Source organism: Fragaria vesca, linkage group LG1, assembly GCF_000184155.1.
Source record: "Fragaria vesca subsp. vesca linkage group LG1, FraVesHawaii_1.0, whole genome shotgun sequence".
Lineage (NCBI taxonomy): Eukaryota > Viridiplantae > Streptophyta > Magnoliopsida > Rosales > Rosaceae > Fragaria > Fragaria vesca.
Genome location: NC_020491.1, coordinates 3,376,718 through 3,397,899, shown reverse-complemented (window position 1 = coordinate 3,397,899; position 21,182 = coordinate 3,376,718). Strand labels below are relative to the sequence as shown.

Sequence of the window (21,182 nt, the reverse complement as noted above, 5' to 3'; positions counted from 1 at the left end):
GTTAAAGATTCAAAACCCAATGTATAAAACTCTAATGTATATAGGTTTCTAATACCATTTAGGGCAACAACTATATATAATGATCTTGATGCATACAATTTAAACCATTGTTCTCTCACATTGCAACAAGTTTTGGTAATTTTCAACACATAATAACTAGGGGTGCTCAAAATCCTTCGCTACCCTAGGTTATATATTTTAAGAATGAATGTATTCTTGGTTAGATTAGATTATGGTATTGTTAGTAGAAGCAATAGTATACTAAAGCAAGGAGGAGTGACACATGCTGTACCCAAGGCATGAAATGTTGTGTTAACTAAGAATTTAAGCAAAGGTGAATGTGAATCCAGCATGCAAACACACTTTTTTGATACATTCTTCTTTTCTGGGTTTTAGGGCTTTTTGAGTTTTGAGATTGTTAGTTTAATTTGTAAGATTTGTTTGTGTTGAGAAATGTAATGGTAACAACCTTTCTTTCTTTTTGTATTGCTTTTTGGGATCTCCTCATGCTCTTGGAAGGTAGCTAAGTTTTTGGGGTTTTTGATGGTCCCCAAAGTAGCATGTGGGTTTGGAGCTTTGGAGCTACAAATCAAATCTCCCCTATTCTATTTCAATTTCTATTTTGGTGTATTTTAGCTTTTGTTAAAGCCTTAAAGGAATCAAGAGCATGCCAAGAAGCATGTGATCTCATTACTCATCCCTAATTTCCTTATCTACATGGTTCATAACCTTCAATTCGACATCTACTTAGCTCATAAATGAAACAACTTATTTAACGACTTAAATACAAAAGATCAGTGATCATTTTCATAATATAAATGCAACAAGAATGAGATAATAGATAGTTATATACAACAAGTGATAAGATAACAAATATAAAATCAACATATTAGTCTTTCTCGCACTCGCTTTCCATAAGGGGCATGGTGTAGAATATGTATGAGGGCATTAATGGTGATTATAACCTGATTATTCTTCCTTATCACGAAGCATGATTAATTATCTAGAACAAAGTGCTAGCTAGCTAGCTCTACAAGGACCATAACCATTATCATGTATTGCGCATTCCTTAATCTTGGGTGAAGTGTTCTTTGCTTTGCTTTACTTTCTATCTGAAAATCTGAATAGAAGAGAGTGAGAGATGGGGCATGAGGAAGAGCTAGAATTGCCTTTACGATACTCCAATCACATAAAACTATGAATATAATGTTTTCACGTACCCATGATTCTCCTCCCCCATTGTTTAATCTGCAACACTTCCCCTCATATATAGTAATCCATGTCCTAATCTTGGCCCTTATATTTCTAATTTACAAAGCATGCTTCTAACATTAACATCTAGGCAATGTCTCCCTCATCGAGATAGATGACAAACCCAGCCTCTCCAATGGATCCATCTCAAAAGGTCAAGCTAGCTAGCAGCTCCATGGTTTTGAAAATATATACAAGACAACAATGCAGAAAAACTTGGAGTAAAGTTGAGGTTATTTTGAACCTCGTTTTCTTTTTGTGCAAGTAGCTAGCCGTTTGAACCCTAAGAACTGCAAGCAGATTATATATATCTGTCAGGAGCAAGAAAAATTGACCTGTCTCAGGAATTGAAATGGGTTTTTTGTCCCCTGCCCTCTTCACCCAGATTAAGAAATATGAGTTTTATAGATCCCTAGAAAATGGTTTAAGATGGAGCTAGGGTTGTGGCAGAGTCATATATATATTCTATTTTTTCCCTAATATAATGAATCAAAACTAGCTAGCTAGCTGAGTTTATATTAATGTAAATCCCCCCACCAATGTCTCCCAAATTTGCAGCCATGCCAAAGCAATTGAGCTGGCTCATGTAATGTCTGCCCTTGATTAATGCAACGCTGTCGGTCTGTCATAGACCAACGGCCTCCTATGCCCTTCTGTAATTCTCTTCTGCATTATATGATTGGCCATTGCTAGCTCTTTCTTTATGTTCTACATATCATCCATATCTCACTGTTTTGCCCTATCTTTACCTACCATTTGATTACTGAGATTGCTCAGAAGTCTCTGTTAGTTGTATTGGAAATATGACAGATATGTAACAAATCCATTTTTAATAGAGCATGATGAACCATGAATTTCCCCTCCTGCTGATGCATCAAATTTTTCAGTGCGACAGTGAAATCATGTGACAATGTTGATGTGTAATCCGCGATCAATAATTAACACACTTGACATGTTTAACGATTACATGGTTGTTTTATGATCACTCTCTAGGGTCATCATATTACAAGACTAGGAAAGAATCGATCCCAAACAAACGAAAAGTCGAAAACTAGTTGATTGAACTCTCACCCCAATCGTTTAGAATACAGCAAACACATGTTTACTAGAGAATGGCACGAAGTAAGATCACAACACCAGAAAATGGGAAATGAAAACAATAAATGGTGTAGTACAGCTTAGGTATAGGGGAAGGGGAGCTCATAAATATATATAGAAATGACAACAACTTGATAGTTTTTTCGAATGCCATGTTATGTGTCGATATTGGGGATATTAGTACAGATGAGGACCAAAATGTATCTGTCAAACCAAAATTGTGAAAGAAGCTAGCTCATAGTAATAGCTCTGCATCTGTATCATCATATAGTGATAGTAGCCACACCTAAAACATTGTTGAGGAGAGGAGGTGGGAGTGGTACTGGTACTACTCCTATAGGTTAAGGTCCCTGAGGACCATCAAGGAGGATTAGCCCAAACAAGACCTGGACATCTCTGTCTATATCTTTCTCTCTCTTTCTTTGAGTGTCTGAGTGTTTAGAGGAGGAGCACAATCACATGGGAATCCCAATCATGGAGGAGAAGAGAGTGAGACAATAGCAGGGAGGATCTGGTGGGAGCCAAATAAATGCAGCACCACCCCCACACATTTTTTTGCTGATCCAAAAGAGCCTTTCTTGCTAGAAATTTAAGAAAGGATGACACCTTGGAACCCTGTTGCTCATTCCAGTGACAACAACACCTGTGTGATTGCCTCTTTGCTTCTCTTGAAGATTCTGATGGAGAAGATGAGCCAAAACTATATTCAGGACGCGTCTGTGAACTTGAAGAGTGCCATGTGGTTATCTGTATAGTCAAACACGTTTTAGTAATTAAGATAGTGGTTATACCAAGCATATATAACTTGTGAATCATGCTACAAGATATGTACCTGTAATTGTTAGAAATAGAGATTGACTTAGTCCAAAAAAAAAAAGAAAAAAGGAAAACAAATGCCCTGGTGCAGCTTCTAAGAAAAACTAAAATAAAAAGTGACAGAAAAGATACTAAGAATCCCTAGGCAGATATGCATAAGATGGATTTCTGGACAAGTTTTCTTCCAGGTCATACCAGTACCATGAAGATGAGACTCATTATGAATCTAAGAAAGTGGGTTTTCAATCCAATATTGCATAGATGAAAGCCCAAGAATCTTATATTCCGCACTGTACCAGAAATATATATAAAGCCCAAAAGATGGTAATTTCACTTGCAAGCATTCTTCTTGCTGGTTTAAATTGTCAGACAAGGTTCCAGACTTCCAGCTTTCAATTGAAGTTTAAAGCTCCATCTGTCAAAATGCATACCAACTTAAGACGCTTACAGTTGGTTTCAATAGCAATTAAGCTGTAGTATCAGAGAGGAGAAAGAATATCTGTCTGAAATTCCACTGGATTATTCTGTTGCATTCTCTGAAATCTTCTCTAGTACGAAAAACAAGAAAATCCGGCTTCAGAATTCTACTGGATTATCCAAAGAATGTCAAGGAGGAATGCATATGTGAACAAACAAAATATTAGCTGAATTATTTGAGTTGCCAAAGCAATAAGATTTTGCTGATGCAGTTCAATGAACTATGCTCATGATCCTGAAATAGTTGCATCAGATTGAACAAACTAGTGAGTAACGAGTAGAGCTGATACCAGTTCCGCAATCCTCCAATCTTGCCAAAGTAAACAAAAGCCTTGTTACAGACTTACAGGTGGGTGACTAACATCATTCACAGCTTTATGCTTGGTTTCATGAGGATTGACCAAAAAGAACAATTCTGCAGCAGAAACCGTAAAATCTGAAACTCAGGGCTGTGTAACTCAAGATTTGAAGCCACAACAGACAGAAGGGATATGTATACAGCTTGGGATGGAGGAATGGAAAGACTTTCTGAGATCATTCAAGCCAAAAGGAATATGCACAAGAAGTAAAATTTTCATTTGTCCATCAGTCCATGTAGCTCAGGCTCAATAACAATATTATCTTGAGGTTTATTCCCATACCAATTTACCATCCGCAACACTTTTATTCAATACTCTGCTCAGTGGTTCAAATGAATAACTATATAAATATACAATCTCCAAAGCTTATTGCAGCAGATGAGAGGGACCAAAGGAGCAAGCAATGCAACATAACCAGGCAGATAAGTTTAAAAGGAAACGTATAATGAATGGGCAGTAGGAAATTCAGTGGTCTATACAGTCCGGACATGAAATCTTCTTACTACTGAAACTTGGATAGTTCGCAATTTGGCTAGTGATTATTTTGACAGCAAATTACATATTCTTGCTGATCACTGTAAGATGCAACCTGTATGCTATCAAGTGAGTTACCATGCAATGAAAGTAACACATTTTCCAACTCTGCAGTTATGGTCAATTGATTATACATCTCCCAACAAGAATGTTTAGAGCTAACAATCTGAACCATGTCCAAGTTGCTCATGTAAGCATCATAGAGGCATGTGTGCAGATGTGCATGCATAAAAATGTGTAGATTATATTTATTGCATCTTTTGCAGAAGTTAAATGTAAAAGTCTGAGTTCCAAATTTCAGAGTCACCAACGAGTATGTTGCATCGTAGGTAGGCCTATGAGCAAGTAGAGATGATTGAGTCTTTCCTTTATCTCAAAATCTGATTGAAGTACTGACTCTAAGTCTTAAGTTGAAAATAACGAAAAAATCAAGTTTTTCATACTATACATTTGTGAAGTCTATCAGCAGAAGAACTTAATCCAAGGTAAGGTTTCTTGCTACTGCTCTTCATTTTAGACATGGTTTCGTATTGACTGAATCAAGATATTGCCCTTGTATGCAGTTACAGTATCCAGGCTATATAAGAAAGGCACCAAAAATAAAAGGGAAGGGTGAACCATAAAATGAAAAGCAATATGAAACGCAAACTGTGTTCACAAGATGAATTTCTAACAGAATGAGATTAAAACAGAAACCAGCAAGTCAAATCTATATACATGAATGAGCTGAAGCAGAGGTTTGAAATAAAACCTTTCAGGCATCCACATCTCAGGTCATCCCGTGTCAGCCAGAAGATTTTTGTCTTACAACCTTCAGCAAAACAGACATCTAAGGCTCACAGGTTGCCTGAAATGGAAGAATGCAGAACCAAGTGCAATACAGCATCATAAGCCATCCTGTAACTGAGAGAAAGCTGGCAATCCCCAACATCAACTTTGGAGACTTGAAAGTAAGGGGACAAACCTCCTACTTTGGCCCTGGAAAACGCAGGGGAAGCATAAATAATTGTCCACAAATGAAATGGCATACTTCCAAGTGATGGGAGACAATCAAGTCATGTACTCATATGAACTATGGAACATATATATCATGACAAGAACATCTAAGAGAACGCTGCAAGCTTTACAAATAAAACAGAGGACCAAAAATAAAATAAACATAGGCAAATCAAACTCACAAGTTGATTATTTGCAGGAAATCAGCCATAGTATCTTAAGAAGTTACATATATATAGGCAACTTCCTATAGTAAACATATAATTAATCTCATAATCATGATATTGCTATTAGTACAACCCGAAAGGACAAACAGAAGAGAATGATTGATACTCAAAGATGTCTTTGATAAGATGCGTACTTAAAAAGGTTTGTACTACATAGAGTTTAAACTTTGATCTGAACCACTATGTGTTTTAACTAAATACAAAAGGATATGAAAACAACTCGTCTTGTTTCTTACAGTGCAGCCAGGTCATTATGAAAATCATTCATCAGATTCTACACCTAGAAGGAAGAAAAGAATCACAAGACATAATTCTAGTTTTCCTGTCATCTAATATGAATGTTGTTATCTGCAGAAATTAAGTTTCTAAGCTCCATTAAATGTTCATCATTCGATATATGAAGCGAAAGACGAAGATTTGTCACCAATTCTTCTTGTTCCCAGCTTAAAGGTCCTGATGCATGCAATGCCTCTATCGTGCAACGGTAGGCTTGCAGCTCTAACCTATGGATCTCAGCTGCCAATTCTTTCTTTGTGGGAAGGACAGAGTTTCCTTCCTCATATCCCAAGTGACAAACAGATTCAGCATCACAAAACTGGTCTTTGAAATCTCCAGTAGAACCAGAAGAAACATGATGAGGTGACTTATAGGGATCATTGCTACCGATGCTACAACTACCTACTGAGCACGTAACAGTATCAACATCATCTGACTTCAAGTTAACAGAAAACAAACACCCAGCATTACCACTCGGTTTCCTCTTTACTAAATCAACCTCAGACAATACAGTTGTTCTGTTGTTCAGAGAAGCACATATTTCTTTTCCACCCAGCATCCGACTTGGCAAAGCAACATCTACATGTTCAGCTAACCTAGATAAGTTGCTAGCAATGACTCTTTGACACCTGCCTTCTCTCTCAACTGCTCGAAACTTCTCAGTAGCTCCACCATATGATTCATCTTGCAAGTGTGATGATCCTCTCTTCAGATTCTGAGAGGATGCAGTGTGGGACTTCTTGAAACTGACTTTCTGAGCTTTTAGACTCAAGATTGCACCTTGCTTTCCATTATCATATTGACTTGAACCCTGAGTGCCAGAAAGTGAAGAAGACATTAGCACATGAAAGCAACCTAGACAACAACTTGTGAAAAGTGTATTCCATAGCCATTATAACAGATTAAAAAGTAAAGTAAAAATTCAAAGTGAAACGCCTAAATATTAGATTCAAATAAAGAATAGATATTGGATGAAACATTGATATCACAAGAACATCTTCAACACTACTAAGTATTTTGCTCACAAAGCTGCACTATGTAACATGAAGAAACTGTGAAGCAAACAGTTCAGAAGATATTACCTTTCCAACCACAACCCATTTGTCATCTTGCCAGAACTGTCTAACTCGAACTTCCAGTTTCCCAACCTTATATTCCCGGCAGGATCCAACTATCCTGACCAAAAAGTACTTGTTTCCTAAAACCTCAGAAATGGTTGCCATTTTCCATGAGAAATTGTCAAAAACCTCCACAATATCACCAGGAACCCAACTCTCTGTAACTTCCACTGGAGGAGGGCAAGGCCTGATTGCTGTTCTGTGTACCCTCTCCACAACAGTCTCATCATTAGCAACCTCTACTCCATATCTAACAGTATACTTGTGGCCGTCACGGCAGATGATCTTGGCACACCACCAAGATCCTGAAGGCACCTCCTTTTTCCTCAGGACTTCCACATTGCTCCCTTTTTTGAATCTCATGATGCTAATTATACAACCGCCACAATTCTCGATCACAAATCCTGCTCCTGAACAAGAGAACAAACTTAATACACAAGGCAAAAGTCACAAAACAAGAGTCTCAGTTTTGAAATGAGATGATAACACTCTTAAAATCTCACAAGGAACAGTACAGAGGATCCAAGGTGATCAAATGATTAATCTAACAATAAAAAGGAACATCCACATTTTGGGGAACATTACAAACAAATTAACACTCACATCTATGTCTTATCTGGGAATCATTTAAAGTTCCAATTTTTATCCACCAAACACTACATAAAATCTAAAACCTTGAAGAATTCCATTACTTTTAAAATCAGAAATAATTTGAAAAGGATCAGAAATCTAAATCAAGCTGCCAAAACATATGCTCTGCTTGGCTGCTGACAAAATGCAAGAAGATAAAAAGCATCATACTTACAATTCCTAAGTTTCTCATTGATTATGACCTCAAAAAACTCAAATTAGCACTCAACTGAGCTCAAGACAACTCCATGGTTTAGTTTCATCCACCAAATTTCATCTACCAAACAAGCCAAATAAACAAAAACCCAATCTTTTTCTTCTTGTTTCCACCGTTTTCTCAGCAAATAAGGAGTTGGTTCATAGAAAACAGATTGACCCAATAAGAAAAATCAAAGCTTTTCTGCAAATTTGTAATCTTCATGAAGAAGAAGAAATGAACTGAATAATTAAGATGGAAGGAATCAAAGCACGGATATTGATCATGTGTTGTAAATGCAGAGAGAGATACAAAGAAACGTAAAACAAAGAGTTAAACTGACCTTAATGTCAATTCAGAGAGAGATTGGCTATCAGAAATGAAGTTTGAAGTCCGTGATGATGATTCTTCTTCTTCTTCTTGTGTTTGTTTTAGTTTTTTTGGTTTTTTGATAATAATTATTAATTGTGTGAGTATTTAAAAGGTCCAAATATTTAGCTTAATATGCAACGAATATGGCATGATTTCCAATCTTCCTTGCCAAGTTGCCTCTACCCAAGAATAGCTTGGTGAGGTGGGCCTTAACTGTAACATCTTATGGTAAATCATGGGTGCAACCGCCACAACCCCTCTTTCTTCTCTGTTTCGTTTGCTACACAAAAAAGAGATTTATTGTTTTAGTACTTTGGATTATGTAGCTTGTGCTTTTTCATTTGATAATGCAAGTTAAAAAGGGAACTATGCGTGAATCATAGAGCGTACTATCCTCTCACCTCTTATTAAAGATAATACAAAATCAAAGTAAATAAGATAAACCGTTTTGAGCACGAGTTATCAATTTTCACAAAAACTTTTTTGTTTCAAGTTATATTTGTATATATCTTGCATATTCAAGAGCTAATTGGTATTCGGATGTCTTGTGATCTCTTGTGCAATTGCATTGTCTTGTATAGCAAGTTAAGATGTGGAACACTAATGACTTATCGAGTAATCCGGTAAAAGTTTGAAGCTTGGGGTTGGTTTGTAGAAATCTCATGGCTTTCACCAAAAACCAGAAACAAGACAGTAAATTCGTTTGGAATGTTTTTCATAGAAAAGGTTCATGCTCGGGGAGCCAGAAGAATCGGTTACCCTACTAAAAAAGATGATAAGGTAGTGAGGCAGTGTAATAAGTTGGTCATGCATTTCTTCTTTCAAATGAAAGCTATTCAAAGTTTCAAATGAGTGAACGATATTGTTTTGGGTAGTTTTTCTTAAAAAAGAAGAACAAGATTCCAAGCACAAGTCTCACAACAAATATTTGAGTATCCTCCTAACCTCAACCTACTTAAAAAAATAATTAAAAAATAAATAAAAAACCTAAACCATGTCTACACATTTTTGGCCATCCCTCCAAGGTCAAAAAACTGCATGAGTTGCAGTTGGTCCTTATTCATCAAATTCATCTCAAATTTTTGTTCTTTAAAATTGGGAATTACATAACATAGGTTCCTAATATATTGGAATTCTTTGTCAAGTGTGGAAAATCTATCTTTGTACACGTGAGTTTTTGTATTCTGAAGACCAGTTAATTAGCAAGACCTTCTAATAATCTCCCATATGGTCAAGTTGTCATACTTTGAATTCGACTAATTACTACTAGTGATTTTGATTTTGACTCATGAACTCTGAACATGTCAACACGCACATTGCAATAAGAAATGAGATAGAGATTAGAAAGAGATAATTAAACTAACGAGATCGATGATAGCCGAATTATCTTCAGCAAACTAAGTAGCTAGTTGTCATTTAAATTCATCATAGATAACAAATTGTAGTCCTTTTCCCGATCCCTATCGCCAGAACCACATCTTGTTGGGCAATTTATGTAAGATATTAGGATAGCCACCATGAAAAAGGTCACACCCCTTCTTATACATATCTTAACAAAGTTCTGGATTATCTTAGTATTTCACAATGAGATATGATTCTGGTGTAAAGTGTCTTATGTATGATCACTTTATCATATTCTTTTGGATGACATGATGAAACTAGTTAGGTACATACGTATGTGATATGCATATATAAGATGTTATCTTCGTAGTCACGTTAATTTGTAAAACAATCTTATGATGTTAGTTGGCTGCCTTCATTTTGATTCATATATATATATATAAGAGGCAGCAATAGCATAGCTAACCACGAAGAATTATTAGAAACCCTAAAGTACGTTAGCATGCAACAACTCCAACCCGATCTGTCTTTATCTATCTTGCCCTCCAATTAATCAATCGTTCATCATTATGTCGATTAAGGTAATCGAATATTAAACGTAGAAGATGTGTATACTCTTGGATTAGTACTATACGTACGTTTCCTCTGAAATACATGTATAATATATATGTATACGTAAATGTATAACATCCCTTGCTGGATCATTGGCTTCTTGCTTTGATACAAGTACGTTGAAATGTCTTCGTGATATACATATTGATGTGTTTGCTTGGAAGCAAAAGACAGCAGCATCACGATTTTGAAAGCTGTTATTGGAACAATATTGCTTACTAAATATGTCATCTTTGTATTGCTGTCATGCTTGTCTTTGTTTACTTAGAGATGATAAAGAGAGGACCGCCCGAACTTTATTCTGTTTTGCATAGCCAGCAAGCATTTCTTGCTATTGCCTCGCAAAGTATAAAGGTCGAAGAAGAAACCAATAACGAATTAGTTAAACAAGACTGGCATGGTGCACGCATGCATTTGTTGCTTGTGGAGGTGTGGAATCATATATTGAAATGTGAAACTGGTTGATGGATTATACGATATAGTTTGGCATGCTTACTCCATATGTTAGGCCTCGACCGAACCCAAAAAAAGAAGAAGAAAAAATAGAGAAGAGGGCTCACTGACTTGCTGGATTAACTTGCCAATTGCATGACATATTGCCTATTGAGACACAATGTTTTCTTGAAATTCTCATAAAGCAAAAACTGGAAAACATAGCAACTTAGCAGATCAATACATCTCAGAGAGAAAGGAAAAGAAAGCAAGAGAATATAGGAAAATTGCTAAGTTTACGTACGTATAAATATTTGCATCTATATATGCTTATAACTTAGCTGGATGAGAGAAGATCCAAAGTGTAAAACCACAGAGGAACAAAAGAAGGGGAATTAGGTGAATGACATTCTCTCCTGAAGGATTGTGATGATGCAGACAATTTTCCTTTTTGGTGACGTGATCTGAATTTGTATCAGGCAAGTCATCAAGGAAGGCAACTGCCGTGTTATTCAGAAGCGGAGAGCCTAGAGACGAGGATGCAGGCGAAAAGTTCACCAGAAACTCCTCGGAGGCTCGCGTAGTGCTTGATGATCGATGCATTCTTGCCTTCTTGGTGCTTAGTGGCTTACAGGGTACAGAGAGGTATGCTGGGGAGAACTAAAGGCAAGAGGCCGTGTTCTATCAGATCTTATAGTAGGGGAAAAGGTAAACTGATACTATATGTACAATGGAGCTTTGCCAACATTGTTAGGAAGCCTGGAAATCAAGGATTACAGCTTTGCTTGCAGAGCCAAAAATGCATTTGAGTGCCTTGAATTTGGCCTATGGTTGAAAATAAAATACCAAATTCTAAGGTTCCCATGGTCTTACAAAGATGTCAACCCAGTTTTGAAGCAGCTTCCAGTGTGATCAAAGGTATGCACGTCATTATCACCATGTGCATTTGATGCCAAGAAGTCATATATTTACAAGATTGAGCTATATTTTAGTAGAAGAATCAAGTTTCGAAGAGCAGATAATACTACGAGGCTGTCATGTGTAATATGCTCGTCTGCCAGAATTTGTGTCAAAAGCCATTGATCTAAGGTTGAAATTCAAAATGACCATAGTCACCAATCACTACTTAGAAGCCAGAAGTAGAATTTAGTTGAGCACCAATGAGACAGATTTGATCACCGTGAAAAAAGAACTTGCTCAGCAGTTGCATAATTTGACCAACAGTCAACTGAAGCTGACAGGTAATGTTGAATGATCATTTTAGCAAGCAATTCTCAATATGTTTAAAGATACATTTTGGAAGAGGACATTGTAAAGACAAGTCTTTAGGAAGCTGACATAACTTATCTAATAAATAACAAAATTTAAAACACACGAAGATCCGAGTTTATCAGAATCGCTGCAAACCTGGAAAATTCCCACAAAACTTTTACAGATAGCTTGCAAGTCTGATTCCTTCGGACAATCCAGACTTCCTGCATATGCTGGTGGGAATGAACCTGCTTGCCTCTAGTCACTCTATGAAATATCTATTTCTGAAAGGTGGGAGTAGCTGTCCAGAGTACTGTTTAATCTCGCTGCTAAACTCAACCTCCATCAAACGATGATTTTCCTTGTTGCGCTTCATTGAGAAAGAACCATTCAGATTGTCCCCTTCAGTCACACGGATTGGAGGGTTCAAGAGGAAAACCTGTTCAACAAAACAAGGGCTAAGCACACAAGTACTAAAGAGTATAGCAGAATATATTCATGCACATGCTCCAAGTAATTTTTCATGCTTTTGCTCAACATTTGGTTGCTGAAACTGTTGTATGTTTTGACCAAAGAAAAGAAACAAATAAAGTCTGCTATGTATAAAATGAAGGGAACATATATCATCACACACAACATTGCACTTATACGAACAAGTTATGAAGTGTGAAGTACTTATTTTTTGTCCACTGGCCTATCAACTTTCAGTCCCAAATATAAGCAATTGACTGCAGTGATAAAGAGTTGGCCATAATGTTGAGATTTCTTTTGATTTCTGCAAAAAATATTTCCCGACTGCAGTGATTTCTTGACAAGAAATTAAACTATCGAGAAAAGGTTTTGAGAATAACAAACCTGTTGGCCCCAGTGCGTTCCATTATCTACACTAGGAGCAGTGGTCAACTCAACTTCATTCTGGGCCGGAACCTCCTTGCGTCCCTGGTACACCAGAACATGTTATAGTAAGCATACAAATGTTCAGCAACCCTGGCATTCAAGAAGATAAAGGTGTAGTGAAGATTAACTTACTCGAAAATGAACATCAAACCATCCTGCAAACCCACATAGCCTTGTGTTGGGAAGAGTCACTGTAGATGAAAAGTTTGATCTTACTTCAAGGATGTCACTTACAGAGGCAGTTAAACAATCAATCTCTCTTAGTATTGCAGCTGTCCCTATAACTTGGTTGGGATGAAGGTTGTTCCACAATGACGTCTACAAAAATTCAACAGAGTCAATTTAAGATGCTAACACTACGAACAAGCATGCTTTACATCCATATGTAAGTAAATGGAATGATGAACATTAATCGTTTTCCCTTGCTCTATAATGAATAAGTAATGTGCAGAATAATCATGACTGAACAGGGTTTCAGGTATTTTTTTTTTCCTTTAGTTAAAGACCAATGTGCATCTTTGAATCAAACATTTTAAGGGGCAGAATTTGGAAGGTCAAAGATATGAAGTTTTGCGACAATTTTTTTGTCCTTTAGTAATTTAAAATAAAAGTTGCATAATAGTGCACATCATAAGATAAAATTTTATCCACAAACTTATCAACACTCAATCACCTGAAGATAGTATTTCTTTTGCTCTTCAGAGAATGGTTTCGTTAGAGCACCCATATCAACACCATAATAAGATTGTGTTTCATCTGTGAACCGATACCACTCTTCCATCGATGACTCGTAATCATTTTGTTTTTGATCACCTAAGCCAGACCTAATAGGTGCCACCCACATCCGAGCATGACTAGGATACCTGAAAAACCAGAATTCAATTCCAAATTACATCGTAGAATCATCAGGAAAGTGTACAAATATTGCTCAATCAATTTATTAAATCAGAGGCAACAAGCTTGAGATAAATTTCCCATCATAGTTCAATTCCACTTCCAGATTACAGGACAGGTGAAAACAGAGATGAGGAATTTGGTCAAAACAGGAAACTCTATTGTTTAAAAGGACAAGCAAAAGATGCGAGCTTTACTGTAAATTATATCATATGACCTGTGGTGTTGCTTATTGGCCGCAGTTAACAACTGCTAAGCAGATGTGAGTGATCCTTTTTAGTAGAAAGATTTGAGTGTGTAATTCCGGACAAACAGAATCCCTTCGCAATACCACATATTAGCTAAACCCAAGAAACAACTACAGAAGTGTCCTTCCAGAACACTGTTTTGCTTGGGGGTGAAATTGGCACCCCCCTTCTCACTATTTTTCATGTGGTTTCAGCACACATGTGCAAGAAAATAGGACAAAAGGGGGAGTGGTTTGCAAGAAACTATGGGTGTTCTTACAAAGTTACTACAGTTGACAATGAGAGAAGTGTGGGCTATCTAACATCGCAGATAAAACACTCTCCCTTGCAAAAGAACCAACCATACACTGTACATTCATACAATTGAAGTTTCAATCTAAAAAACCAGAGGGAAATTGGCATTTGACAAAACCAACCAAAACTTTCAACATGAAAAGCAAGGGAACACTTACATGACTCCAGTTGGCTTCAACCATTGGTCACGGGCACATATCACAGAGTCAAACATCGACTCACGCAGTAGGAAATACCCCATCCACTCCGAAATTATCACATCAACTGCACACCAGTACATAATTCACATTAAAATGACACCAACAAAAATATAAACTCCAAAACTTAACTCAGAAAACCTCATATGTGCAAACCTTTCTCTGGAAGTTGAACATCCTCCATAGAGCCCTGAATCACCTCAACCACATCTTGCACATTATTCGCTTTCACAAGCTCGCGCGCATGTTCAGCCATGTTGGTGGCTTCCACCGCATACACCTTCCTCGCACCAGCTTGCGCAGACCAAATTGCGAGAATGCCACTCCCGGTTCCCACATCCAACACAACCTTCACCACATTTTAACCACATTAACCCCAAAAACTTCACACTCCCAACAAAACAATCATCCACCAAAACAAAAAACTTTAACTTTCACAGTAAAGTTCATTCCTTTCAAACTTGTTAACATGAAATTCAACCCCAAAGTCCATGCTTTCAACAAACCCAACAAGTTACTATCAAGTCAATGCTTACTGGGTAAAAAGATTGAAGCTTTAAGCAGTAAAGTTGAGAGCTTTACCTTGCCATTGAAGTGGTGCTTGTTCTTGAAGACGGCGTGGTAGTAAGCGTCCATGCGGACACGATCGGAGAGCATCTCCTTCTGGTGGTAGAGGAAGGCGTAGGTGCAGAAGTAATTGGCAAAGTCGACGCCTTTATCCACCGAAGCGCGGCCATTGCTGGTGGCGCCGGTGTGGTCTGAAACGACGCCGTTTGTGTAGCTCCCCATGTAAGAGAGTTGGGTCTAGTGTGGTTAAGAGGGGTCAATGCTGTGAAAGACAGAACACGAAAATGAGAGAGAGGAGGGTTTTGGGGGTTTAGGGCAACGTAGTAGATGATCTTATGTAGTCGGGTCCATGGTGTGTCCTGCCTCTCTTACTCTGTATTTAAACCATGTGGGTCCAACAATCTTTGCTAAAGCATGGTTATTTAAACCATGTCGACGCTTTTGTCCACCGAAGCGCGGCCAGGGATTAACTTCTTCTATGTTCTAACAAAACAAAACCAAAAACTTCTTCTATGTTCTAACTCAGGACTACGGGCTAGTTTAGTATTATTGTGACTTAAAAGAAAAATTTAATCTGCTGTATTGCGAAAATAATTAGTTGTGAATTAAAACGGTTTTGTGTTTGGTAAATATTAGTTCTAAAACTACTGTAAAGTCAAAATATATTAATTTCTAGTGTTTTATGACAGTTGCTTCTAAAAGTAACATTCAGATTGCTTCTAAAAGTTGCTACCAGTGACCAGTAATTTAAAAAAAAAACTGTTTTTCTTTGATTTACCAAACACTATAAGATCTAAAAGTTCGGATAGAAGCTGATTTTTTTAAAAACGAAACTATACCAAACGGGACCTTACGATACGGCGCCTAAGGCCTAGGCAAGCCCGCAGACTGCTGGGCCTTTGAGCACAATTATAAAAAAAAAGACCCAACTGCGCCAACCAGACGAAAGCAGAAACAAAGGCCCAATAGGCAAGCCCGCAAACTGCCCCCGAAGCCCAACCCAGCAACAATTGACCTAATTAGAATCCAGTTCGGAATAAAGTCCGAACAGCATTTGGTTTAGGACTTCAGGCACCAGCATTTGGTAACTATAAATAGATAAAAGTCCGAAGACAGAACCAACATCATCTCCATATCTCATCTCCCAAACCCACAAAGGAAAACGAATCTATGTCCCCTATCGTCAGACCCAGAATTCTGGTTCGTCATTGCTGCGCTCTACAGAGGCACAAGAGGCACAGGAGTGATGGATGCATCATGATGAAGAAGAAGAAGAAGCAGAAGCAGAAGAAGAAGAAAATCAGATTATGGGAGATGGTGAAGCAGACAACGGAGAAGTTGGAGTTGGAGGAACAAGAGGCTAATAAGACCCTCTACTTATGTTTCCATGAAGAACACAAGGATGAAAGCTTCAGTTTTGTTGTTCGCACCATCACTTTATCCGATCTCTTCGATCGTGAAAAAGAAGAAGAAGAAGAAGTGCAATTAGGGCAAGTGGCTTATAAGAACGTTCCGGATTTGATCGGTTGCGGTGTTTTCCGCTCCCAAATCGTTATCGCCGGCGGCTTGGACCCCAGCTTGGCTACCGGCTATGCGTGGGTACGTTCTGAACTTTGGAATAGGAATGTTTATAGCTTTGGGGTTGATGACAATAGAATCAGGAAGATGGATGCGAGTTTACAGAAAGGGAAATATGAGCCTATGATGATGGAGTTAGATGGGAAACTGTACGCTCTATCCTATAGATTGGTGGCTGATCCTCCCTCGTTTGAGGTGTTTGACCCTGAAATAGGCAAATGGGAAGGTTTGCCGCAACCTCCATTTTTCCAACCTCTCTCTCCATATTACACACATGCTGACTTCTCTTATGTAACTTCCGGCACCAAGATGTTTGTGTCCCAAGAACGATGTCCGGTGTTCTGCTTTGACGTGGCTCACCCGGACAGAGAATGGAGACTAGTCCCTACTATGTGCAGCGGCGGCCCTTTTCCCTTTTCTGGCCCAGCTTTAGTCCTGGACCTGCCGGAGCAAAATGACATCAACAACAAGAAGCTCATTTTCGGTTATAAGTTTGAGTTTATGTTATTTGCTTGGAGGATAATCAAGAATCCCTGACACAAATTGGAAATGTGAAGCTGCCAATGTCAATGTTGCCTTACGAATTTAGTGCCCCAGGACTGTGTGATCTTGTCCACATTGGAGGTCAGAAGGGCTACCTTGTTCTCACCCGCTATAACCCTCCTTCCGATGTAACACCTAAATGTAAGCCGGGGACTCATAAGACGCTGGGGATGGCCATACCATTTCAATATGAAGTTGATATCACCAAGGTGGACAGGGACAAGAAGAATTGTTTTACTATCCAATGCATTACTCCTCGCATCTTCCATACCAACCCATCCACTTTTCCTCAACCTTCAACTGTTGGTTGCTTTCTTCTGTAACAAGGTTGCTGCATTGCTCATAGCACACTATTTTATTGCACATGTTACAATTCAAATAACTTTTAACATAAAAAAAAAACAATTTAAATAATTTTCATTATGTTACCAAACATCAAAATCAAACAGTTATAGAGAAATTCCCCCCTCTCTTTTTCTTCTTGAGTCTAGAAGAGTATTGGTTTGTTTGGCTATTGTGAAGTGAATGGGTTGTACGCCCCGCAATTCATCATCCATTTTCTAACTCTAATTGATTCATCAACACAAGTAGATCATGAGATAGTTTCTGATTTGTTCAGATATATGTCATGTGGTATATATATCAATGTATGTGAGGATTGTGAGCAATGAATCAACAATACTTAGGAACTTGATATTTGTAAGAAACATTGATTATTATTTTTGGGTAATCAAACATTGATTTGATGATGCAGCTATTGATGAATCATGATATGTATACGTGTATACTTGATGAGAAATCAGATCACCTTCATTTTCCTAGTATTGATGGTGTTTTTTGTCATGGTATCAGCTTTTTCTCCCGGCTTCGCTTTCCCATTCTCACTCTTGACTATTGTATTCTTCCCCCTCATCCAACGAATGGAATTTAGCCGTTACAAGATGCTATAACATATTAGTACCTGCAAGTTCATCTAATTTGTTTGTAACACCAAGCCTTAACCCCACTTGATTTTCTATTATGGACAGACTGACCCTAAGGTTTTATCATTTTGATACGAATCTAAACCTTTGGAATGTTGCACATTGTTGTGTTTCTGATAGTGATAATATGATACTAATCCTCTTACTAATCACGCGTTAATTCGGGTCAGGGTTGCAATGACTGTTCTCTCCCCTTATCATAAACTAATTTAGTGCTGTTGGTTTCTTCGATTCACCTCTATGATCCGTGAACCTCAAAACTATTATTCATATGCAGATTAATTCCAGGACTCGGTCCTGCAGTCTTGTTACTATGGAAACTAGTCCTGTTAGTATTATATGATTCAGTCAGTGTTGAAATGAATATTTCAATGAAACTCTGTCTGTCTTGAGAGCACCATTAAGGTCAAATTAAGCAATGATTGTGGTACTTTATTACCAAGTGTTGTCTTAGATCACTTGCTGGTTTAATTTCATTAGTTTAAAGAAATTGAATGAGTCAAGAATTTAAATTATGATCACTAATATGCATGTCTACATAGTCAATGACCAGGTCAGATGTGAATATGGCTATTTGATTTCACAGAAGGGTTTCTTATTTTCTGCAAAATATTTCCAAACGATTGGCATTAGATATAAAAATGAAAGTCAGACAAGTAATTAGGTAAATTTCTTGTTGGTTTCTTTGGCTCCATTTTGATTCATTAGTAGAAAACACACTGACCCACATAATTCAATCTTTTTCAACTCTTGGCTGATCTGTAGATGGAAACACTTCTACCCTTTGATTAAATAATACAAAGCATGTTTGACCCTAGCCATTTTTATTTTTTTCAAAAAGTAGACCATATTGAAGGATGCTATTAAATTTTGAAGAAGAGAAACATGTTGAAGGAGAGAAGAAGTTTCAGTACTCTCTCTCTCTCTCTCTCTCTCTGTCAATCTCTCTTAACCTGAAACCAGAATATGCAACTTTGATATGATGGAGGACAAGAAAGCCAACATAATAGCTGCTTCATCAGTGATCATCCTCATCATCTTCATCATCGTTGCTCGCGTGTCTCTCAAGCTTTCTAGTACTTTCTATCTCATTTGTGGTGCAGGAGTTGCTGTGATCATTGCTGTGTTTGTATGGCTCCTAATCCGACATCACTACAATTACAGGCGAAAACAGATGGAATCTCAGTACAAAACCGAAGGCCGTGAGCTGAGGATAGAGTACAGCTTTCTAAGAAAAGTAGCTGGAGTTCCTACAAAGTTTAGGTACAATGAGCTAGAGGAAGCTACAGACAACTTCAGGGCATTGCTTGGCCAAGGGGCTTCTGCTAAAGTGTTCAAAGGGATTCTCAGTGATGGCACTCCTGTTGCAGTGAAAAGGCTTGATGTGGAGGAGCGCGGCGATAGGGAATTCAAGTCAGAAGTGTCTGCAATAGCTAGTCTACAACATGTGAATCTTGTGAGGCTTGTTGGATATTGCTGTGTTAATCCTGCAGGACCTCGGTTCCTTGTGTATGACTTCATCTCAAATGGGTCATTGGATGGTTGGATTTTTAATAAAAAGGTAAGGCCTAATTACCGAGGAGGGTGCTTGTCTTGGGATTTAAGGTGCAGAGTTGCTATTGATGTTGCCAAGGCACTTTCTTATCTGCATCATGATTGCAGGAAAAGGGTTTTGCACCTTGATGTTAAGCCGGAAAATATTCTCTTGGATGAGAATTTCCGAGCAATTGTGGCGGATTTTGGTTTATCAAAACTAATGGGAAGAGATGAGAGTAATGTCATGACAACAATAAGGGGCACTAGAGGGTACTTAGCTCCTGAATGGCTTTTGGAGCATGGAATTTCAGAGAAATCGGATACTTATAGCTATGGAATGGTGCTTCTTGAGATGATTGGAGGCAGAAGAAATGTGAGCTTTATCGAAAAGGGTACTCATAACAGGTCTCGTAAGAAATGGCAATACTTCCCCAAAACTGTGAATGAGAAAATGAGAGAAGGTAAGCTCATGGAGATTGTTGATCAGAGACTATTAGATGGTGGAGGCATTGATGAAAGGGAATTGAAAAGGCTTGTTCATGTAGCCATTTGGTGCATACAAGAGCGGGCTAGTCTTAGGCCTTCAATGTCTCATGTGGTTGAAATGCTTGAAACGGGTTTAGATGTGGAGCAGCCTCCAGATACCCAAATGACCATTGTAGATTTCTTGACACTTGATGAAGAAGAATCACAGTCACAAATCAATGGTCATCACAGGCCAGACATTGTTGCCGCCTTGGCAGCTCAGCAAGTAGATAGCAATAATGAAAACTTATCCTCAGCACACTCATATGCAACTGCAATGTCTGATATAACACCAAGATAGTTCAACTCCATTATGGCCTTCTTGCTCAAAGATCTGTTCTTTTAGGCACATACCAATTTTTTTCCTCCTTTGGTAAATTTCTGCAGCTTGTAACATATATCAGATTTTTTCCTGTATGCCCAGAAATTGATGTTCTATCTCTGAATTAAATGTATGATCATAGAATATGATTAGTCTTAGGCTTTGCTTCTAAAAACTGTTTCTGCAAAACCTTAATTGCCCATTCCTCACCCCATTGAATCTTTCACAACTACTTTTTGTGCATCCTAGCAATCACTCAAAGACAGACTTTGATCAAGTGGATCAGACTTTCATCAAGTTGATCATTAATTCATTTTGGACATTTGAAAGAGATCTCCATTTCAAAAGTACAAGTTTTACCATTTCCCAACTTCTAGATTTTTCAGGTACCTACTAGGTAGAATCACAACAAGAACAGTTACCCTGTCACTGTTGAGTGTTTTACCAACTAACTATTTCTAGAAATCATCATCCACCAAGCAAAAAATATAGTAATGTCTAGAAATTGGAGGAGATTACAAGGGTACTTCAGTCAAATTATATGATAAGGTCAAGAACTTGGGGACCACCCTTAATATAGAGAACCTATGTCCCTCAACTTCTCATCTCCAG

At 37.9% G+C, this 21,182-nt stretch overlaps 3 protein-coding genes across 3 annotated transcripts; 1 reads left to right on the top strand and 2 right to left on the bottom strand.

Annotated features, from left to right (window-relative positions):
* Positions 1-5,887: 5,887 nt before the first annotated feature.
* On the bottom strand, positions 5,888-8,449 carry LOC101310150. Its single transcript, XM_004287318.1, has 3 exons — positions 8,322-8,449; positions 7,117-7,562; positions 5,888-6,845 (listed from the first exon to the last, which is right to left on the bottom strand). The coding sequence occupies exons 2-3, from the start codon at positions 7,513-7,515 to the stop codon at positions 6,084-6,086; spliced, it is 1,161 nt and encodes a 386-aa protein (XP_004287366.1). The 5' UTR covers positions 7,516-7,562; positions 8,322-8,449; the 3' UTR covers positions 5,888-6,083.
* A 3,502-nt stretch (positions 8,450-11,951) lies between these two features.
* LOC101309863 (protein arginine N-methyltransferase PRMT10-like) lies at positions 11,952-15,374 on the bottom strand. Its single transcript, XM_004287317.1, has 7 exons — positions 15,099-15,374; positions 14,673-14,865; positions 14,478-14,583; positions 13,557-13,746; positions 13,016-13,201; positions 12,842-12,925; positions 11,952-12,425 (listed from the first exon to the last, which is right to left on the bottom strand). The coding sequence occupies exons 1-7, from the start codon at positions 15,303-15,305 to the stop codon at positions 12,249-12,251; spliced, it is 1,143 nt and encodes a 380-aa protein (XP_004287365.1). The 5' UTR covers positions 15,306-15,374; the 3' UTR covers positions 11,952-12,248.
* A 3,725-nt stretch (positions 15,375-19,099) lies between these two features.
* Positions 19,100-20,740, top strand: LOC101309575 (probable receptor-like protein kinase At5g20050-like). The gene has a single exon (XM_004287316.1). The coding sequence runs from the start codon at positions 19,167-19,169 to the stop codon at positions 20,547-20,549; it is 1,383 nt and encodes a 460-aa protein (XP_004287364.1). The 5' UTR covers positions 19,100-19,166; the 3' UTR covers positions 20,550-20,740.
* Positions 20,741-21,182: the final 442 nt, after the last annotated feature.

What these genes read in the sequence shown, in the direction of transcription:
- LOC101310150 (XM_004287318.1), bottom strand. Translation starts at nt 7,515, where the DNA reads ATGAGATTCAAAAAAGGGAGCAATGTGGAAGTCCTGAGGAAAAAGGAG. An exon ending in AATGGGTTGTGGTTGGAAAG is followed by an intron (nt 6,846 to 7,116) that starts GTAATATCTTCT and finishes TCTGGCACTCAG; the next exon opens with GGTTCAAGTCAATATGATAA.
- LOC101309863 (XM_004287317.1), bottom strand. Translation starts at nt 15,305, where the DNA reads ATGGGGAGCTACACAAACGGCGTCGTTTCAGACCACACCGGCGCCACC. An exon ending in AAAAGAAATACTATCTTCAG is followed by an intron (nt 13,202 to 13,556) that starts GTGATTGAGTGT and finishes GAATTTTTGTAG; the next exon opens with ACGTCATTGTGGAACAACCT. An exon ending in GAACGCACTGGGGCCAACAG is followed by an intron (nt 12,426 to 12,841) that starts GTTTGTTATTCT and finishes TTTGTTGAACAG; the next exon opens with GTTTTCCTCTTGAACCCTCC.
- LOC101309575 (XM_004287316.1), top strand. Translation starts at nt 19,167, where the DNA reads ATGATGGAGGACAAGAAAGCCAACATAATAGCTGCTTCATCAGTGATC.